Source organism: Mesoplodon mirus (assembly GCF_964341445.2).
Source record: "Mesoplodon mirus genome assembly, chromosome: 10".
Lineage (NCBI taxonomy): Eukaryota > Metazoa > Chordata > Mammalia > Artiodactyla > Ziphiidae > Mesoplodon > Mesoplodon mirus.
This window is the reverse complement of record NC_138986.1, coordinates 34,820,888-34,842,229: the sequence shown is the minus strand read 5'-3', so window position 1 is coordinate 34,842,229 and position 21,342 is coordinate 34,820,888. Positions and strand designations below refer to the sequence as shown.

At 38.9% G+C, this 21,342-nt stretch overlaps 2 protein-coding genes across 4 annotated transcripts in view; both read right to left on the bottom strand.

Moving 5' to 3' along the window:
- KIAA0408 overlaps positions 1–4,474 on the bottom strand; it is a 34,828-nt gene extending 30,354 nt beyond the window's left edge. For 2 of the 3 annotated variants that reach the window (XM_082633531.1, XM_082633533.1), the window contains exon 1: positions 1,214–2,643. Coding sequence is in view for 1 of the 3 variants with exons in the window: in XM_082633534.1 (XP_082489660.1) it covers positions 4,409–4,434 (26 nt within the window). In the remaining 2 variants the exon portion in view is untranslated. Of the gene's footprint in view, positions 1–1,213; positions 2,644–4,408 lie in introns of those variants that run through there. The other variant, XM_082633534.1, reaches the window with a different exon arrangement.
- The window catches only part of MTCL3 (MTCL family member 3), a 41,415-nt gene continuing 22,916 nt past the window's right edge, over positions 2,844–21,342 (bottom strand). The window contains exons 5-7 of the mRNA XM_082633530.1: positions 9,160–9,231; positions 4,400–5,575; positions 2,844–2,966 (exon numbers count right to left, since the gene is read on the bottom strand). Of these exons, the coding sequence (XP_082489656.1) occupies positions 2,856–2,966; positions 4,400–5,575; positions 9,160–9,231 (1,359 nt within the window). The 3' untranslated portion in view covers positions 2,844–2,855. The remainder of the gene's footprint in view (positions 2,967–4,399; positions 5,576–9,159; positions 9,232–21,342) is intronic.

Here is a 21,342-nt window from a genome sequence, read left to right as displayed (position 1 = left end):
CAATCAATCAATTGAAAGCTGTGAAGTAGAAACTGAACCTCAATTTCCTCTAGACCTAATATAGGGACACTTCAAAATGTTTGTTAAGTAGACAAAGGATCCATGCTCTATCTTTTTGCTCCATTCTCACATCTCTTTGTGTATGCTTTCTCGTCTGGGTTTGGAGGGTAGAATCAGCTGGCATCCATCATTATTGCTGGGACACCGTATCCTCTCTGTGGATCACATGGGGAAGCTTTGTAGCAGAGATGACTGTATAATGACAAAGTGGTTGTTTGTTAGGGTGTGTGTGAGATCATCTTGAGGCTTTAATTCAGCATTCACATGTGTCTGTATCTCCAAGTGTGTGTGTGAGCCTGCATACACAATATTGACCTCGGTTCTCCTTTCTGTCATGTATTACTCCTATTTGTCTTCTCTGATATTGTTTGCTTTAAACACCTGTATGAATGAAAGGGGAGTTTTCTAACACTATCACCAGTGTGGCAAGAGAACTGCTTTGTCATTAGAGGACTTGTGGCAAAGGCCGTATGACAAAGGTGGAAATGCCCTAGAGAGGATACGGATATCCACTGAATGCCTGGGACTTTAAGGTCTACTAAAACCTAGACAACTGATGATTCTATACGGCTATTATCACATGGTTTACTATAACCGTGGTATAAGCTGTATCTACATATTTTTGATAATTCAAACATCTAAAGAATTGGTTCTTGGGAGTTTAAAAAAATATATATATAAATGCTTGGGCTCATACATTCAGTTTCAATTAGTGTGAAGTAGGGTCTCAATTCTAAAAGCATGCCAGGAATTCTGATGCATGGCTAAGGTTGAAAACCACTGATCTAGATATTTAGCTCTTGATTCTCCTTGTGGTAAAGAAAGTTTCAATTCTAAAGCCAGTAGAAACTGGCTTTAAGAATAAAGCCACACAGGGTACTGAATATCCACAATCCTTCTGAAGTGAACAAGCGCACTGCATGCCATGCTTCCCCACAGGGATAATGTTAGGAATCTGGGAAGGACAATTATTTGAAATTCTGACCCCTTTCCTCTAAATGCCAATGAGCTTCCAGTCATTGTGACTGGAACCGGCAACACCTCCATAAGCTACCAAATGCTCCATAGGTAGCTGGGAGTCATTGTTCAGCTGGCTGTATCTGGCTCCCAAGGCAATAAATATTTCAGATAAATTTCAGCCTCAAACATTTACCTTCAGTTCCACTTCCATTGCCAACATGGTTCCTCTGAGATGGTGGTCTAGGGGTTGACCAAGGATCTAACAGACAAACTTTGATTTTTAAAGTGGTTGCTTTTCCTGAGATGAAAATTTTTTAAAAGTAACACTTGAATAATTAAGTATAGCATTTATGTTATTTCATTTGTTCTTGTCATGACGTTCTATCTAGCCATTTGAATCTCTAAGACAAAAAGCCACAAGTATGTAGTGACAGATTCGAACTGTTGGTCAACCACTCCTCACTCCCGGTCTCTCCTCCCCACAAAACAAAATGAAAACCAAAATAAATTGAAAACCATGGAGATTAAGAGCAGGTATTATAAACTAAATTTTAAACTATTATGTAGTTTTTTTTTATTAAATTAATACTCAAAGGGAAACTGACGTGCTGGGTGATGAGGACTCAAAAGACTGTTGCCAGTACCAAATTTTGTATTAGAGCAAAGATTTTCCATATATTATTTTTTATGTTGAGGGCAAGACACTTCACTTTACTACAGATTTTCATATCCACCAACCAACATGCAAGTATCTCTACGTCTGTGACGTCAACGAGTGCTAGTATTTCTGAATCTTGGTGACAGTAGGGCAGTCTAGCTTTCCACTCTGTAAATTGCCAATGAGGTTGACAGAGTAGGACCTTTTGGGTACAGGGAACCTATCCAGGCCACTTTAGGTAGGAGGAGAAAGGGTAATGTTGAGGTTCACCAAAGTAAGTTTGTCTAGAGAGCAACTCCCACTGGAACTATGCTACTGGCTTTGGACTGTGATTTAATGAAATTCTACAGAATGACTATTCTTTTCTCTACTCAAAATATTTAATATATTGTATTTCTAGCATATTTCCTGCTCCAGAAGCAGTTCTGTGTGGTAACCTATTATAGAGGACAGGACTCCAGGCAAAAACTTGATTAGCAATATATAGCTCCAAGTATAACAGGTAAATGCAGAAATGGTTGGTTTGGTTGGAATGGCTGAAGCTGGCCAAGTGCAGTAGGATGAAGATAATTACTTTCTCAACGAACTAAGGCCTAATCCACTCTCATGCTTCCAAACACATCTTTTTAGACAGAACACCATTAGTATCACAATAAATAGTTTAGTTCCCATGATGGTCACATTTCATTTGTTCACCATAATTTTCATTGATGTTTATTGGTTATCAAAATTATGTTGTTAGTCTGTTGCAACCTAGCAAAAGTACTTTATAAATCTATATATTTTCTAAGATGTGACCAACTTGTGAATGTCCAGCTTCTGAATTATCATAATAGTCAAATACTGAGAAATAATTGAGAGACCTAGGCAATTTTTACAGTCATTCTTACAGTGATTTAAGAAGAGTGCAAATCAAGATGTAAAAGAAAGAAGTAAAAATTAAAATGATTTATAAAAAGAGAAGTCATACTTACTCCCTTACCTGAAACATTTAATGCTCAGGCTTCTTATTGAATTTAGTAGTGGTAAGATGTGTCTTTTTAAAGAAATAAGCAGTCTTCAGTGTTTTTATAGCATTGGTTACTACAGAAATTATACTTCTTTTACTTCTTGTCTTGAAGGGTGAACAAAACAAACAAACTGAAAATACTACAATGAATGGTAAATGATGAAAGATTTACAGTACAAAAAACAGTGTAAAAAGGAAGACAAGTTTAAATATTGTTGTGTAAGAAAGTGATGAAAATAATACAAGAATGAGAATAAGTAAAATGATAGGCTGGAACATCTGGGAAGGTAAATGCAAAGACAAAAAGAAGAATTCATTAATAATAATTTTTAAAACTTAAGTTTATATCAACTAATCTAAGCATTCATTCAACTTACAATAGAGAACCCTCCCTTATATATATTTATAAAGTCTGAAAACCTACTATTATGTACAGTACTTTCTCTCACTCTGATTTCTATCTCTTCACCCTGAGAATATAACTGAAAAACCACATGCTCAAAGTATTCAAAAATTTGAAACTAGGAAATTAAAAACCAACTATGTGATATAATACATAGAGGAAAAAAAATCTTTAACATTTAGAAATTCAACAAGTTTTATTATAAAATTTTTTTTTTAAATAGCAAAGCAAAGCAGCATGCAAGATAAATAAGCAATAGGGTTGCAATTTTTCTAGTTGTGACTAACAGGCAGTTAATCTAATATCATGCTTCTGTGTATAAACTGATTTTTAAGTTTAACCCTCTTGCGTGTCTTAAAAGCCATGCATGCTGTTGTTCTTCCGTGGGTTCTCCAATGGATACAAGATACCAGCCTTGCTAGAGGAGTAGCACTGCCTGTTTGTTTTATAAACTCTCTTCCGTGCTTAACCCTGACAAAATGCATCAGTCTTTGGCCACCATACCTGGCTAGAGCAGATCAGTCCAACTCATCGGGTGTGCCTCTACAATTAGGATGAAGGAAAAATGCTGGTTTTCCCTGTTCGGGAATAGTTATTACTATTTCTCTGAATTAGTGTTGCCTTAAAGCTAAGGTATAACACTCCTTCCCCAGTCCTGAGATTCTCCGTTATAGAGCCGACAGTGATTTTCTCTAGAAATAAAGATCATGTTACTTCGACGTGTGGTAGGTACATCAGTGGCTCCTATTTGCTCCTCTTGGTAGGGATCCAGACACAATATCATCTCTCTTTACCTCTGGTTTCTACATTCTTTCCAGGAGTTATGCATCAATCCTGATCATTTAGTGATTTGAAAATATTTAAGCTTAATTTTAATCTCGGCTCGAAAACCACAGATCAGCAATGGAAGATTTCTATTCGGAATCTTCTTGCAGCTCAATCTATTAGAATCAGTAGAGTAATATTGAAAATGTCGACCTTCAATAATCATATATTTTAGAAATCCTTTCATCTTTACACAAAAACTGGGGGTGGGGGGTGGAGAGAGGGGGAGGCGGGTAAACTTCCCTTTTAAGCAAAACAGAGGGAGAATAGTTACTAAGTGATTGGATTACGAAAACCTCAGGCCTGAAGAAGGACAGTGTGAAAGAACAAGTGCGCCATGGGGCTTCCAAGCCCAGAGAGGCTCTGAGCTGGGACTTCCCTAAAGCGGGGCTTGGAGGTCGGTGCGCGGAGTCGCCCCTCCAGGGACCGCGGCTCCGCGGACCAGCCTCGCCATCGCCGTGGCTCGCAATAGGCAGAACTGTACCTGACTCACGGATATGGGCTCCTCGGCGCCGGCATCGTCTGCGGACTTGGGCACCTCGAGGCGGTCGATGAAGGTCTGCAGCTCCTTGCGGAAGGCCTTCATCTGCGCGTTGATGCGGTAGAGCAGCTCGTGCTCGCGGATGCGGCTGCCATCGTCCTCCTCGTCCATCAGTCCGAACAGGTCCCCGTTGGCCACGTAGATGCGCGCCTCGGTGATGATGGTGCTGGTGTCAGCAATGAGCCGGTCGATGGTCTTGCCCAGGCGCTCAGCCTCCGAGCGGATGTCCTTCATCTGCTGCCGGTCAGAGAAGCTCTTGGGCCAGGGCCCAGGCGCGGGGTAGAAGGAGCGGGTGGGTGTGAGGCAGCGGATGTTGCGCACCTCCTCCGAGTCGCTCTCGCCGCCGATGGGCCCTTCGCGCTTGCGGTGCGGCGGCCGCGAGTCGTCGTCGCTCTCCTTCTTGCCCGCATCGCTCTCGGCGTCGCTGTCGCGGGGGCTGCCGCGGATGCCCAGGTGCGAGGCCAGGTCGTAGCGCTGCATGTTGGACATGAGCACGCGGTTCTCGTACTGCAGCTGCATGACCTTGCCGCTGAGCTCGTTGATCTGCAGGCGAGCCGCCTTCAGCTCCTCCTGCAGGGCCTCGGTCTTGGCGCTGTCGTGGTGCCGCGCGCTCTCGTGGCCGCCCGACTTGTACTTGTACTTGTTGAGCTCCGCCGTGATGCGCTTGTTCTGCTCCTCCAGGTCGGCCACGTTCCTTCGCAGCAGCTCCGTCTCGTCTTCCACCAGCTGCAGGTGCTGCCGCAGCTCCGACAGGGATTCGCTCTGCTCCCGCAGGAGGGGGTTGGCCGAGCCGTTAAAGTCGTCGCCCTTCAGGTCATCCAGTTCCGCCTTCAGGCCTCTGTTCTCCACCTCTAGTTCGACGATTTTTCTGCCCAGGATGTTGGCTTCTTCCTCCACCAGCCTCAGCCGCAGCTTGAGCTCAGCCTCTCTGGTACTGGGAGGCCCCCCGGCTTCTCCTTTAGGCAAAGGACTGTCCAGATCCCCATAAAAGGATCTGTACTTCTGGAGCTCGTGTTCGAATCTGTCCTTTTCTTTATCAATCTTGGCCATTTTCTTTCTCATCAAAGCAGCTTCTTCCTTCACGAACTGCAGCTGGCATTTCAGATCTTCATTGTCCTCCTCATTTGGGAAAAAAAAAGGGAAGCGGACAGGGGATCATTTTTATGTAAATAAAACAACCAAAAAGGGACACCTGCAAAAATAACTCCTTTTTCTTGTAAATAAGATTTAATGAGACAGAGAGCCAGAGAAGTAGATGCTGTACATTTTTTCCAAATCATTTAAATTCTTTGGCAGAGAAAAGATTAGGACAATATTACATCCTGGAAACCAAAAGAGAAGGGAATATAAAAAGAGAAAAACTGTGGTCATCACTATTCAGAGAATTATACGTTCTCACTGCATACAACTGTTTGGCTGTCATTTTCAACAATGTTCATTTTGTTTGTTCTGTTTTTCTCATGGTTTGAGTTCCCCTGACTGTAGTAAATATGAAACCTCTTCCCTGGAAGGAGCATGTGCTTAATATGTACTCACTGCCATTTACTGAGTTCTGACTCTCAGCCAGATACTGTAAAGTTGTTCACATGTATGACCTAATTTAACGTGCAGAGTAAGCTTATGAGTAGGTATTAAAATTCCTGGTTTAAAGATGTTCAATAGCTTGTTCAAGGTTACATAGCTCATAAGTGGCAAAGGACAAAGATGAAATTGGAATTCGGTTCTGACACTAAAGCTTAGTTTGGCACATGATCACTCGGCCATACAGCAAGTAATCTGTCCTCCATCTTTATTCAAGGAAGAATTGTTTTTAAAGGGCTTAAAAGTAGGGAAAGTTTAACACTGGAATGGTCCATCCAAGAAGAAATTGGTAAGTGTTCCATCTAGATCACTCTTAAAATTGGATTTATTTCCATCAGTCTGAAATGGATAGAACTAGTTCTGCCTGGTAAAAGGATGATGGGGTAGACCCTGTAGAAGTTCTTCTCACACATTCTCAGGACAACCTTCAAACCCTAATCATTAACTAAATGGAAAACTACAAACAGAAAAATGGAAATCAACTCTTTCTCAGAGAGCTAATATAAAAACACATTATTATGTCCAAGGACATATTTCCCAAGGACAATTTCCCCAAACTCTCTTTTAAGTATGCACTTGGGGCATACCGTGTAACTTCTGTGGACTTTGGTTTCCTCATTTTAAAAAATGGGAAGGAATAGGGCTTCCCTGGTGGCGCAGTGGTTGAGAGTCCGCCTGCCGATGCAGGGGACACGGGTTCGTGCCCTGGTCCGGGAGGATCCCACATGCCACGGAGCGGCTGGGCCCGTGAGCCATGGCCGCTGGGCCTGCGCGTCCGGAGCCTGTGCTCCGCAACGGGAGAGGCCACGACAATGAGAGGCCCGCATGCCACAAAAAAAAAAAAAAAAAGACTCAGTCTTAAGAAGATACAGATGACATAAGAGGAAGGGGAACATAAAGATGATGAGGGCCCAAAGAAGTGAACTGAGCTTGGCTTTAACCTAGCCACTACTGGAAGCTAAGTTGCACTCTGATAAATTATATATATTAACTCATTTAATCTGTACAACTCTCTATTATGACCCCATTTTAAGGATGAGGAAACAACTTGTCTAAGGCCATGCAGCTGGTACGTGGCAGAGATTTCCATGTAGGCAACCTGATCCTAAAGTTACTGTTTTTAACTGCTAAGCAATACCACTTCTCAGTATATAAAGTCACTGTGCTGCTGGAGGAACATGTGAGGCATACATAGAAGAAATTGAACAAAATGAAATAAAAAGCTATATAAATAATAGCAGGTCGAACCATATGAAATTGCCATTTGTGTAGGTCAGAACCAACAGCGTGTTGGCAATTTCATATGGCTCATCTAGAAAAGGGGGACATGGGAGTATTCAAAAGTGCATATTGATCCTGCTGCAGAGTGCCAGACACTAGACACTGATGAGTGCAAGCTGAGTAAGATGGCCCCTGCCTACAATATGCCCTGGCTAAGTACGGGAGATGAATATGTAAATATGAATTACAACAATATGGGATGCTTGCCCTAACGTAAGTATGTGACTCAATGGTCCTCAACCTTGACTGAGCAATAGAATCATCTATGGACTATTTTATAATTGAGATCTCCCATCTGAGACAGTCCAATCAATCTTCTGGGGTGGGTTTTTGAAAAAAGACAGGTAATAACCTCTGAAAATAAATGAATTGGAAATGATAGCAGGGACTTCAAAGGCCATAATAGCATCCTTGTAAATTTCCCAGGACATTTATGTGCATGAAATAAAAACTGGTGGATTGCAACATGTCTTGACTGTTGTAAGGCCCCAGGTCCCACTGAGAAGTTGATGAAAGATGCGTATGTCTTTTGCAGAAAAGTGCCCCTGTGCACATGGAGTGGGGGTCCACAGAGCCAGGAACAAACAGTTAAGAATTCCTGGATTAGAGAATGTTGTTGAAAAAAAATAAATAAGCTTTACCATGGGAAGTATAAGAATAGGACAAACACGAGTTAAAAAAAAATAAACTGTCAATTAAAGCTGACATAAGATTTTTAGAACGGGGAGCATATAGCCCCTCTCCCTCAGTGAGGTGGGGAAGAGAACTGATGCATAAAATTATGGCAAAGACACAGTGGGAGAGTTGTGGTGACAGAGCATATATGAACTTATTAAGGGGATGATGAGAAAGGTGCAAAAAGGAGATGATTTTGGTAGAAGACTCTGGGATTCTAGAACTGCCGAGGCCTATAAATGTTCATGTGCAGCACCAGGGGAAAAATTAACTAAGGACAGCGCAGGGAGAGCGAGGAAGAGGAAAATTAACAGTTAATATGTTATGCTTTTTAAAAAATGAGTGAGATCAACTTTTTCAACTTTTGAATATTTAAGTATTGCTTTAGTTAAAATTATCTAATGAGAAAACCCCTTGTAAGAATTAAAAAAAAAGTACATATGCTACAGTCCTATAGATCCCAAATTATACATTTAAAAATCAATATCTAGCCAAGTATTTTTAACGAGCCATAATATCATAGCTGTCCCTAAATATTTCCTCTTCTGTTTTAAAATCTCCTTTATTACATCCACCAGCACCTCTGCTCACCCTAAATGTAGACCTAGTCTTTACTGTGGCTGTGTTTCTAAGTCTCTTAACAAGCCCATGTTGAAGACATGTTTTAAGTTTTATTTTTATTCCTTAATTTCCTTTCTTTTGCTTCCCCAGTCATTGGTAGAGAGAACTACTTCATTCTAGGACTCTCCAAAGCCATCAGGAGTCTCTCTCTCCCCTCTGCCACCCTTCCTACAACATTCCTTTCTTTACGATCTCCTGATACTATAGGAATAGCTATTCTATTGTCCTTATTAATTATGAGTGAACAAGACCAGCACCATGGGTACAGTTCTTAAATGTAGCAACACATAAAGTACTAATGACATTCTGCTGTGTGCTTACAATGCAAAAGCAATAATAACAGGGATGTTAGTGCTAGCTTTTAAAGAAAAGATACTGAATGCTTTATATTGTCTCCTGCATCTACAGCTACATAATTGATATGCATAATTTAACTCTGTTTTACACGAGTGTATCTGGTTACTATGTCTACTTATAGATGTAGCTTATTATTATATACATTTAGAGATGTTTGATGTACTAGCTGAAATTTTATTTCCACATACCTCTGTGGGAGTCTGTTGAGCCTTCTTTTCAGATTTTGGCAAATCTTTGCTTCCTCTTCTCTTTAAAGATAGCTGAAATAAAGCATAAATAGATTTAGTTTGGTAAACTACAATTTTAATTCAATTTTATATTTTTAAGTATCCTAATTTCCTATGATAAAACCAAGCCAAATGAAAAGTGCTAGTTTAATAGCCATAAGGGAGGGAAAAAACCCCAAACCAGATAGATTTAGATATATTTTACTTTGGATGGGGATATATATCACAATAGAAGAGTAGCTGGCAATTATCAAGTTGATTTGAGAAATACAGGAAACCTACTATAAAAATGCAGAAAAGCAATTTGGAGAAAATTTAGATTGATAATTCAATATATTATATTATTCAAATGAAAGAAATACTTGTTAGCATTCTACATCATTAAAGAAAAAAAAGGAATACGGTATTATTTGCAGTTGGACTTAGGTTGTTATAAGCTTATAAAGACAAACTTTCAGTGGATTTATGTAGAATTTGAAGAATTTCATTCTTTCCTCACCACACATGCATGTAGACAAACATGATACACATGTTCATATACACTCTTCCACACACATGTAATACAGTAGGGAATAGTAGGCGTTATAGTAAAATGGAGATGGCATGCTCCATCTAAAGGAGCCGGCTGAGAGGGAATTAGGAATGTAGACTTTTTCAAAAGAAGCTGGAGATCTGGATTTTTATGTAAAATCTCCCCCATTTTATTGGCTGGCTCTAATTGAAATTCAAACAAATAACACTTTGTAGGTCAAAAAATACACACCTAGTATCAAATCCTTTCATGGACCAGCAGTCTTGATCTCTGGTGCTCAGTTCCATTTCTCACCACCATTAAAATAAAGTTCCGCTGTATGAATAGTAACTGTATGTATGAATATCTACCATGTACCAAATACTGAGCTGGATACACAATTAAATAATGTACCTACCATTAGTAAGCTCACAATTTAACGTGGGAGACAGGGATGCAAACAAAGTACAAGTTGGCAAATGACATGCTTTAGGTTCTGTAAAGAAGGGACTTTGTCCTAGTGTGGCGTCACCACCATGAGAATAATAGTTGTCACACAGCAGATGTTGAAAAAAATATTTGCTGAACTAATGAGTGAATATGAAATATGAGATTCTGAGGTCAAACAGGAGGATGGCGGTACAGGCTGACAGTAAAAGGAGGCACGGTTTCTCTAAAGAGCAGGTTTCATGAATTTGCCAAGAACTGCAAATTAAATTCTTCACATGTTAATTTCTAACCCAGTTCCAGTGTTAAATGCTGGCATACGTTCATGCTGCAACTGCTTTCATTCAGTATAAAAAGGAAACTACAGAGCCAAATGAATAGTCTACGTGGTTATTTATTTCTAGTTCACAGACATTCTCCATGTTGCTTGTATAATTTTCTTAGAAACAGAAGCTGTGGGGACTGATTCACCATAACCAAAAGTGATTTAGGAACCAAGCAGCAAAAACAGTCTCAAGAAAACCAAGAATATAGTGAGCTGAACTAGGGAATCCTGGAACATTCTGTATAGGGGCTACCTACAAAGAACCACCTAAGTTTATTTTGTTAAATATTTATGGAATGCTCTTACTTTGAATTTACTCCATTATATGTTTATTTAGCACTTACTAATGTACTTCATAAGGTACCATAATAAAAACAGCACAGTCTCTGCTCATTATGAGGTTCCTGATTTACTTGGCAAATGGCCAGTTCAGTCTACAATTTAATACAGTGCGATGTAAGCAATGATAATGCAGAAGCAATATTAACTGGCATTGATTGAGGACTAATTCACGTCAAACACTTTATATACATTACCCCAACTAATTCTTAAAACACCCCTTTAGTCTCCTTTTGCAGATGGTAACACTAAAGCTTAGAGAGGTTAACTAGATTATTTAAAGCAGTGGTTCTCAAAGTACGATCCCCAGAACAACATCATCGGTGTCACTTGGTAACTTGTGATAAATGCAGATTCTCGGGACCCATCCCAGAACTACTGAATCAGAAACTCTGGAGATGGGACCTTGTGAGCCACAATTTAACCTCTCCAGGTGATTCTGATGCATGATAAACTGTGAGAAGCACTGGTCTAAAGTCACCACTTGGTAAGAAGCAAAATCAGATTTTGACCCAAGTCTTTCTGACCTTTATTATTTACTAGATCACAAAGAAGAAAGGCTTAATCAGTCTAGGGCTGGAGATGGTATGGGGAACTAGAGATGATTTCCAGAAAGAAGTAACAGCTTATCTTGAATCTGGTAGATGAGGACTAACACAGCTAAAGATGGAGAGGAGGGCGAAGGGAAGAACAAAGCATTCCATGTAGAAAGACCATTTCTGGAACACAAAGAAATTTGGGATGGCTGTAACAAAGTGTGAGGAGAGGGTGACATGGGATTTACTATCAGATCTTGAAGGACATTGAATAAAGTTTGGATTTTACCTCGTCAAGTCAAATTATTGTCCTAAGGTCAATTAGAAGTATTAAGAGGTTTAAATGACTAAATTATTAATTTACTAAATTTAATTATCCAGTTAATTAGAATAATTAATTAAATCACAATGATTAAATTGCAGTATTAGATTAGTTAAATTTAATTATTACATTAAGTTATTATTAAAGGAGTATCCATAATCAGATTGTCATAGAAGAAATACAAAGACACAAAGGTGGCAGTCCAAATGACCATGAGGTAAAGGGATGACATGCAAGTGAAATAAGGGAAAGTGTGCTCTGGTTCTGAGAACTTTGGGGGGGGGGTGTTTTTCATTCATTCCATATATATCTGTTGAGTTCTGGCATATATACGGTACAGTATGGTTATGCAAATATGAGAAATATTTTACTCTCCTCCCAAAGAGCTAACTGTTTATGATGGTAAAAAGAATGCAGATAATTAGTTAAAACAGTAGACAGAATTAACTGCATTTATGAATAAAGAACAAACAAACAACTGAGAGAGCAAAGAAACAGCTATGATTCCAGATGTGGGGAAATCAGAGAAAATCATCCAAGAGCACTGACCTTTGAAGGATGTGCAACATTTCAACAGAAATAAAACCAAGTAAACAGCAAGGGCAAAGGTGTGGAGGAATAAGCATGCCTTACAGATGAATGGTGACAGAGACACTATAGAGACGAGGCAGAAGAAGACGCTTCCGGGACTGAGGTCAGCTTCTGGAGATGAGAAATTTAGATTTTATCCTGTGGGCAATGTTAAAATTAGCCCTCTAAATTAATACAGGAGAAATGCTGAAACTAGGCCATCCTTTCTTAAGAGGCATTTTCTATTTTACTTTTATTTAAACATCACTCAAGTGGTGGGTCAAACTCAAAGCTCTGAGAGGTTTCCCCCTAAATAAAAATATATTGCCTTTAAGGAACCCCCAAGACTACCTGTACCTTTACGTATCACATTTAAATTTTCAATAAATACTTAATCATCGTTTCGTATTCCTGTAAGTTTTTATTAACTTTCTGACCCCAATGAAACAAAGATGAGAGATTCATTTGGGAAGAGAAAGTTGGAGAAATAAGGTAAGTCTAAACAGTCTCTTTCCCATGAGGATAAAATTTTGTCACCCGCCCCAATCACCCCATCCCACGTTCATGCACTAAATCTAGGGACCTCTATAAGGGGACCAGTTTAGGAGGCTAGAACTACATCTCACATTTTCATCTTTGTTCTCAGAGTAGGCACGTCAGGTGGCTCTCTAGATAAATATGTTGAAAACATGTCTTGTCCACATCTTAATCCTTTGCATTCCCATCCTCAGCTATCCAAAAGAGACTGCTGTTCTTTTTATCCACGTGAAGGCCAGGAATTAGAGTTTTACCAAAAATTGTTTGCACAGCAATTATATAAATTGGATTTGTGTTCTAAAATGTTTTGAGACTGGCTTTCTTCCTTGATTAAAATTTGGTACATTTCTTAATACGTCATCTCTTTGTGTTTTTAGCAATTAAACAACAGAGAAGAACCTGTCTAAAATGTTATTTTTATACATATTATTTGTACAAAAATCTCCTATGTTTTTAATAAAATTAAAGAGGGACCCACTTGTATAGTGATTAAATCAAGAAGGAAACTATAACTGTATTAATATAGGATTTATGGAGCACTAAATGTGTGCCATGTACTTCCCTAAGTACTTAATATGTATCCATTCATTTAATCTTACCAGTCTTAGGAGTTTGCTACCATTATCCAAAGCACACAAAGGATAAACCACTTAGCTAGCAAATGTTAGAGCCAGGATGTAAGTTATCCAGCTTCACAGCTTTTGCTCTGAACAATTACATCCCACTGCTACTCCAAAAGAAGTAAAGTAGAGGGTTGTATTACTTCTGGGCATATCCTTCTGTATGCTATTACATCATAGCTGCATGGGTTTGAGGCACTAGTTTGCATGTATTACACATGAGCAATGTATTTTTCTATTGTCAACACAGAAGTCAGCAGAAGTGACATATACACTCACTGGTTCTTATAGCCATCCTGTGAATGCTTGTGACTTCAGGGTGACATTGGAAGTGAGGCATGGGGATTTCTGACTGAAGGCTGGAGGAAAACTGAAAGAGCCAGGAACTCTGGCTCTGCTACCATCTGAATGTTTGTGTCTCCTCAAAATTCATATGTTGAAATCCTAATGCCTAAGATGGTGGTAACAGGAGGTAGGACCTTTGGGAGGTGCTTAGATCATGAGAGTGGAGCCCTCAAGAATGGGATTAGTGCCCTTTTAAAAGAGACCCCACGGAGCTCTCGAGCCTCTTCTTCCATATGAGTATACAAGTTTGTGACCTGGAAGAGGGCTCTCCCTTGGCCATGCTGGCATGCTGAGCTGGGACTTCCCAAACTGTGAGAAATAAATTTCTATCATTTATAAGCCAACCAGTCGGTGAGATTTTGTTATAGCAACCCATTTTGAAAGGGAACAGGAGAGGCTCTTGTCCCTAGAAGTCCTCCTCCTTGCCTTGTGTTACATCCTTGACACCTGGCAGAGGAGAGGCAGGTAAGAGCACCCAGAGATCTTGCCCACAACCACATTCTCCACTCTCTCCCCTCAATGTATGAGGCAGGGTCCCAAGCTTTATACAAGACATGATCTTGAGAAGCAAAGGGAATGTGGGTGAAGGAGGCATGCTAGGGTGATCAGGTCTTGTTACTTTTCTCTGGCAAATCTTCCAGTGGTTTTCCAGCTTGCTCAGTCAGAGCCATGCTTTACTAAGGCACAGGAGACCCTGACTACACAGTGGATTTGTCCTGGTAACATTTTAAAAAGACATGACCAGGCTTCAACCCAGACAAATTTCAATAGATTCTGGGGCTGGGCTCAGGAATTTTTTCCAAGCTCCCACAGTGGGTAAAATGTACAGCTGGCTCTGAACCACAACCCTGCTCTATGTGGTCAGCCCTGCCCCCCACCCCAAACAAGCTCTCCAACCTCATCCCCACCTCAATCCTCCTCTGCTCTCCCGGCTCCAGTGTCACCAACATCCTTGTGGTTCCTCAAACATGCCAAGCATGCTCCAGATTGGGCCTTTCCTCTGCCTGCAACACTCTTCCTTCATACACTCTCACTACCCACTCCCATAGCTCATTCAGGGTCCCTAAGAGGGGCCTTCCCAGACCACTTGGTATAAAAAAACAGGGAAGCCCCTATAAAATACCTCCTCTTCTCTCTTCTCCACACATTCCTTGTCTTCCTAACCCCGCTTTATTTTTCTCCAGACCTCCTCTCACCCTCTGACGTGTGTATCTGTTTCACGTCTGTCTCATTCTGGGAGGTGAGCTCCACACACGCAGGACCTTTGTAATGTTCTGTGATAGCTCTGGCTCTTAGAAATATACCTGGCACAAAGTAGTTGCTCAGACAATGTCAGTTGAATGAGAAAGTAGCTACTTCAACCTTATTTTTTACGTAGCTTTGTTTTTGAAGCATCCTAATCCAAGAAATTGGTAGGTTAAAACAAACAAATAAGTCCATTTAAAAAGTTCCATTTAAAGCTTAGAAAAACAAAGTGTCTCAACCTTTCCAACAAAAAGACTAAAGAGTAAAAAATGTATGAGCTGAAAAGTATTTAAAATGGAACATATGATACACCTTTGTTCTGTTCTAATACTTTTTTTGATTTTTACCAATTCACTTTCCCAGCATGATAAATTAAGATTCTAGGTCTCAAAATCATTTTGTAAAGGATATTTGCTACCAACACTCTTTGATGGCCTATCTGCCTTTGTGGCTTCTTCTCATCAGCACCTCTCCAACAGTTTCTCTTCTGCCCCTGGCCCTGGAAGTCTACAGAGTCTCTGCTTCTCTTCCTGCCCTCAAGCCCAGATCAAGACAGTCTTCACCAAAGTGCATTCTTAAGTGACCTCTTCTTAGCTCTCAGTCGTGGAAGGAACCAAGTCAATGACTCTCCATACTCTTTCACTTTCCCTAGCCTTGGGGAAACATCAATGTGATAATTCTTATGTGAACTAAGTTACTTTCCATGTAATATAATTCACCAAGGATTTATAAAACATAATCTGGAAATTATGGGCATAAAGGGACCTAACCTTTGGGTTCCTACCAGTGTCTCTTATACATTAGACTTAAGACTTTATTAGTGATAAAGGCTTTCCACAGTAAAACTCTTTACAAAACTGGCTGTATTTTTCCCCTCCCAGTAAATAGTCCATTTACAATATGCCCCATTAAGAGGCAGAGTCATTTTCTGCACCTCTTCAAACTGGGCTGGCCTTGTGACCCGCTTTGACCAATAAAATACAGTAGGAGTAAAATGTGGTAGGAAAGATGACATGCTAGTTCTGACTCTACCCTCAAGAGATCGTGCACATTTCTGCTCATTCTCTCTTGGAAACGTGCTGCCCCATGTGACAAGTCTGGGGTAGCCTGCTGGATGAAAAGAGTCACATGGCCCAGTTATTCCCATTGTCCTAGCCAACAGCCAGCCAACTCCCAGAAGCAGAGCTTCCCAACTGACTGTCAGCTGACCACAAATATATTTGGGGACCCAACTGAGACCAGAATAATCCATACAGAGGGCAAAAGAATTAGGCAAATAAATGACAGTTTAATGCCACTAAATTTTGTGATAGTTTGTTGCACATAAACAGCTATTACATTTACCAAATACTTTTCATCATTGAGTTTGAAAAATTGAGTTGATATTTATTTTAAAAAATCCTTTATTCAAATCCCAGAAAAGCAAAAGACATACATAAAAGGCCAGGTAAAAGAGCTGAAGGGAGGATCAAAAAACATAGGAAAAAAAGAAAGTCAATGTACTTTCTTTGTTTTTATTTTTCCCCTACTTTTGTCAATATTTTGATTCCATAAAATATTTTTTTAATAAAACTGAGCTTTAAATAAGTTATCATAAAAGCTTACAAAAGGCAGATGCTTCTCTTAAGATGCTTCTTTTAATAGAAGAAGGTGTTTAATTAGCACCGAAGGCGTGATATAAGTTAAATGCTAATAAAGTTCATCCTAACCGTCAAGCTTAATACAGGGTCTGGCTCAGCACATTTTTGAAGTACTTCTTCTATTTGAACTTAGCTTTTATCCTTTCTTTTTCAGAAGAAGTGATGTATACATCTTTACAGTGCTTCCCTCGATCTAGGTTTCTAATTTATATCTGTCAATTTTATTTGTCCTTTTGTTTCTATAGTTTTCTTAGGCAAGGGAAGAAAAATCATCTTACAAAACTTCCTAATTCAGTCAATTTACAAAGTTGAAACATAAAAAATTCAAAGAAAGCTGTATTGAGAAAATTCTCAATTGCATTTTAAGGACTAGATTTCCCAAACTCCTACTGATTGTTAGTTTAAAAGGCCAGAATTTAGAAAAGAACAGAATAGAGAAGAAAGGAAAAGAAAGTTGTCATTAATTAATCTATTCCAAGAAACAACTTTGGAAGATTTGGGGAAGAAAATTAATCAACAATTTAAATCTGGGATTTGTTCCCAGCAAATACTAATATTTATTAGTATTAGTATTAGTATTTATTTAAAAAACTTAATTTTTCATTCTTGGGGAAGATGGGGATCCCCTTCTGAATATTATCACAGAGGTACATGTCACACATGGAGAGGTGTATCTGGCATACAGAGTGTGTGTCATGGCGGTGGAGACCCACATCTGCAAGAATAAATCAACCCTCTTCTGCCAGAAGGTTATCTTCTCCTTCTGTCCTGTAAGCCCAGGCCCCTTCTGAGTTATGAGGCTTCAAAACTTATTTTTTCTTACCTACAGTGAATGCCTAAGTAAACACTTTCAAAAGCTGGAAAAGCTAGTTTTCTGCTCTACTTCGAACCAATGCCAAATTGAAATAGCTGGGATCATGTTCTTTGTTATTTAAAGAGATTTTTTAAAATAAAAGAATCCTATGAATTTTCCTTTTCTTGGCTCCTTCATGCTTCTCCCTTTGTGCTGATGTAGATATCCACAGCAGAGGTCAGACTGAATACAGAGTTGTATAAATTCTTTATTGCTAAAGAATATTAATGTGTGAATTCTGTAGAGCATGCTATCAAACCAAACCACCAATGAAAGAGAAAACATTAGAACTTTTGCCTATGCGGGAGTCAGGATTATCTCCTCAGGGCCACAAGGCTTTGAATGGCTCTAGAGTTGCATAGTGTCTTTCCTTTTTAAAAGTCATTCCTTGGTGCCAATCATTATTTTAGATCTCTTCTGCTCTCTTCCTAGAATATTGCTTGTTACTAGTGCTTAAATGTTGTTAGATTGGAACTCACTTGCCATAATTAGTACAGTGAAATTTAGGTAAGCCAGAAACTTGAAAAGCAAAATACTGAACTTAACTCCAGAAAATCCAAAAGGTCTGAAGGACCATGTGGTGTCAGAGGGAAAAAAATGAAGGTTTCTCTCATTAATGGGATGTGGTTGCTATAGAACTAGAGGAAATGAAATTGGGAGGAAACTGGAGATAATACTATAATAGTTGGGGCTTATAAAATCTTTGTAAAAAACATCCCTTTTAAAAGTTAGGTTTGGACCCAATAATTGCCTGCCTTCCATTGTGTGCCTTATAGTATATGACCAAACACCTCCTGTTCCTTAGACAGAGTTAGTCTCTGTATTCTCTAAGCTACTTGAAGATATTCAAAGGGTTCAAGGCTACTGGTGAGAGAGTTTCTGATACAAGAATCTCCTACATCATTTTAGAAAACCTCTATTGGAGTAGGGTGTAGGTTGTTAGAAGGTCTTCCAAATTATCAATAATAAACTGATCCCCAAACAAGACCACCTTGCTTTAAAAAAGCAAAGGCAACATGATAAGAGTGCTTCTCTGATATTCATATCACATATTACACTTGGATAGGTATATCCTGAAAAGGCCTCAGAAAGTCCCGCACAAATGAATAGATACAGGACTGGAAGCTTTCTCAATTGAGACTATTTTTTTTTAAACCTGAGAGCCTGGTTAATGACTTTTGAAGTAATAATCATTAAAAAATTATTTTATGTCTTAGATACTTGATCCACAGTAAATGTATGCTTACTAAGCGATGAATGTCATCAGCAAATGTGGAGATTTATATTCCCTTCTAATTTGCTCTAGTTAATGACTTGAGTTCTAAGCACCACTGCATTTAGTAATTAAAATGCATTTAGAAAATTATGGCTGGGCAGTGAAAGCAGTTTCTTATGGCTTTTCTCTATAATAAGGCAAAGAAAAGAATCGCTGCCAGCATTTGTATGTTAAAATAATGATTTGTCCAGTTTTTATATTGTGTATCGGCCAGCTTCTACTTAATTAATGCAGTGATATTAACATCATTTTTGTATCAACTTTAGAATCTTGTAAGAAATATGTTTGAAGTGCCATTAAAGATGACAGGATGCTAAGGGGTGGGTATTACACAGGTGCTTTACCCTTTACACAGTCACACATTTAGATATTTTGTGATAAAATTTCAAAGGTCAGAGTATTCAGTAATTCCCAAAATGCACTTCCGAGGCAGGGGAGTAGAATCAAGTTTCTGGGATAATTCCTAAACTAAGTTAAAAAGTGATAGCCCATAATTGTGCTTTAAAAATTTTGGAATTAGTTGCTAAATTTTAAAATGTGGACAGTTTACATTTTAGAAATTAAGATTTCTAGTTTCAGTTGAAAAATTAGAAGACCTGGTAAAGTTGGGTCCTGATTATGGCGTGGCAACCTTGGATTGGAACTGACTACTGAAACATACATACAATATCCATTTAGCCCCATCACTCAACACAGATAGCCTCACTCATTCATATAACCTGTTTGACCCCCGAGTGACAGCGGAATGGTCAAACTCTGCTCTGGACTGCTAAGGTCACATATGTGGAAGGAGCCCAAGAAACTCAATCTTCCATTCAGTACCTTACAGGAATGCTTTCTATATACCACCTAGACCCTGCCTTTGCTCTTCCAGGAGCTTGCTTCGATAGGAGGCAGGCAATACAATCCCTTTACAAATGGCTCTAATGGATAAAATGTCTTTATTTTCATCTCAAATCCACTTAAAGTAGAAATCACTTAAAGTGATTCAAAGAATAAATCTACTTTATCGTCTATATTAAATCCTTTCATTTAGAAGGGAGTGATCACATCTCAAGTATTTCTCCTCCAGTCTGTATATAATACCCAGTACTTTTAAGCATTCATCATGTGACACGGTTTCATGTCTAGCTTACAGTCAACTTAACTCCCTAAGCCTTTTTTGTGTAAATAGCTATGAATATATTTCTCTCCTTTTTGTATTTGTGTAAATTAAAAAAAATCAAATTGTAAGACATCACATTTATTCATATTAAATTTCATTATTAATTTGGGTTTACTGGTCTAGTACGCTAACCATTTTTTTTTTGTTATGTCCTTGCCTGTATTTTTCTTGATTGCTACAAAAGAGGATTCTGCCTACATATTCTTTTATTAGAGTATAAGGAATGTACTAGACATGTAGTTGAAATAACATGAAAACGTTTATAAACACAGCATGCCAATGACAATCTCTATAACCTCAATCCATGCATCAAGTAAAAATCATGAATAAAGTATAATCATAGAATATTTTCTCCACAAGTCTTAAATGGATTGGAAAAAAATCTTGTTTCCATGGTTTAATTCAATGATAATCAACTTATTCCTGGGAAATTGGCCTTTTACCATTTTTATTTATTTATTTTTTTTATTTTTTTTTTTTTCTTTTTGCGGTATGCGGGCCTCTCACTGTTGTGGCCTCTCCCGTTGCGGAGCACAGGCTCCGGACGCGCAGGCCCAGCAGCCATGGCTCACGGGCCCAGCCGCTCCGCGGCATATGGGATCCTCCCAGACCGGGGCACGAACCCGCATCCCCTGCATCGGCAGGCGGACTCTCAACCACTGCGCCACCAGGGAGGCCCCCTTTTACCATTTTTAAAGCTAGAGAAAGTAAAGGCAGAAGTAATTGGTTTTAAAAAAATTCAGAGTATATTTAAAAGCACAAAGAACCAAATCCAAACTTTTAAAAGCAAATAATACATCCACAGGCTGTGTTTTGTTTGCATGTATATATGCACATTCATAGAGCAAGTGAGTATGAGTGTGTGTGTATGTCTATGTGCATACATGCGTATGTAAATATGTGTGTGTATGCATCGGACCATGTGAGAGTATGTGCATGTGTACACATGTATGTGTTTTAGGTCCTGGAAGGAATTTCAGCACATCTTAAAAATTGCTCAGTGAATTCTAAAACACAAAGATAGAATCTCTGTAACCTCTATCCATATACCAAACACATAGTTTGAAATCTATTAGAGATATGAGAACACATGCTCACTGAAATAAGTTATAATCTTATTTTACTTTATATTAAGGGATATCTTGATATTCTTTGGAAGTGTACTGTTTTTGATCAAACCAGCTCATTTCAAAGTTACTTTGGAATAAATGGAAAATCACTAAATTTCAGAAATTTTAATTTGAACAAAAACAAGTACCATATTTTAGGCTAAATAAATTTACTTAATTCCTTAATACAATGTTAAAGAATGCACACATATTCACACACATCTTCTTTAGACATGAGAGCAACTTAACAGCTACACATACATTAGTCCCTTTATAAATAATAAATAAGTACCTGGAAGATACA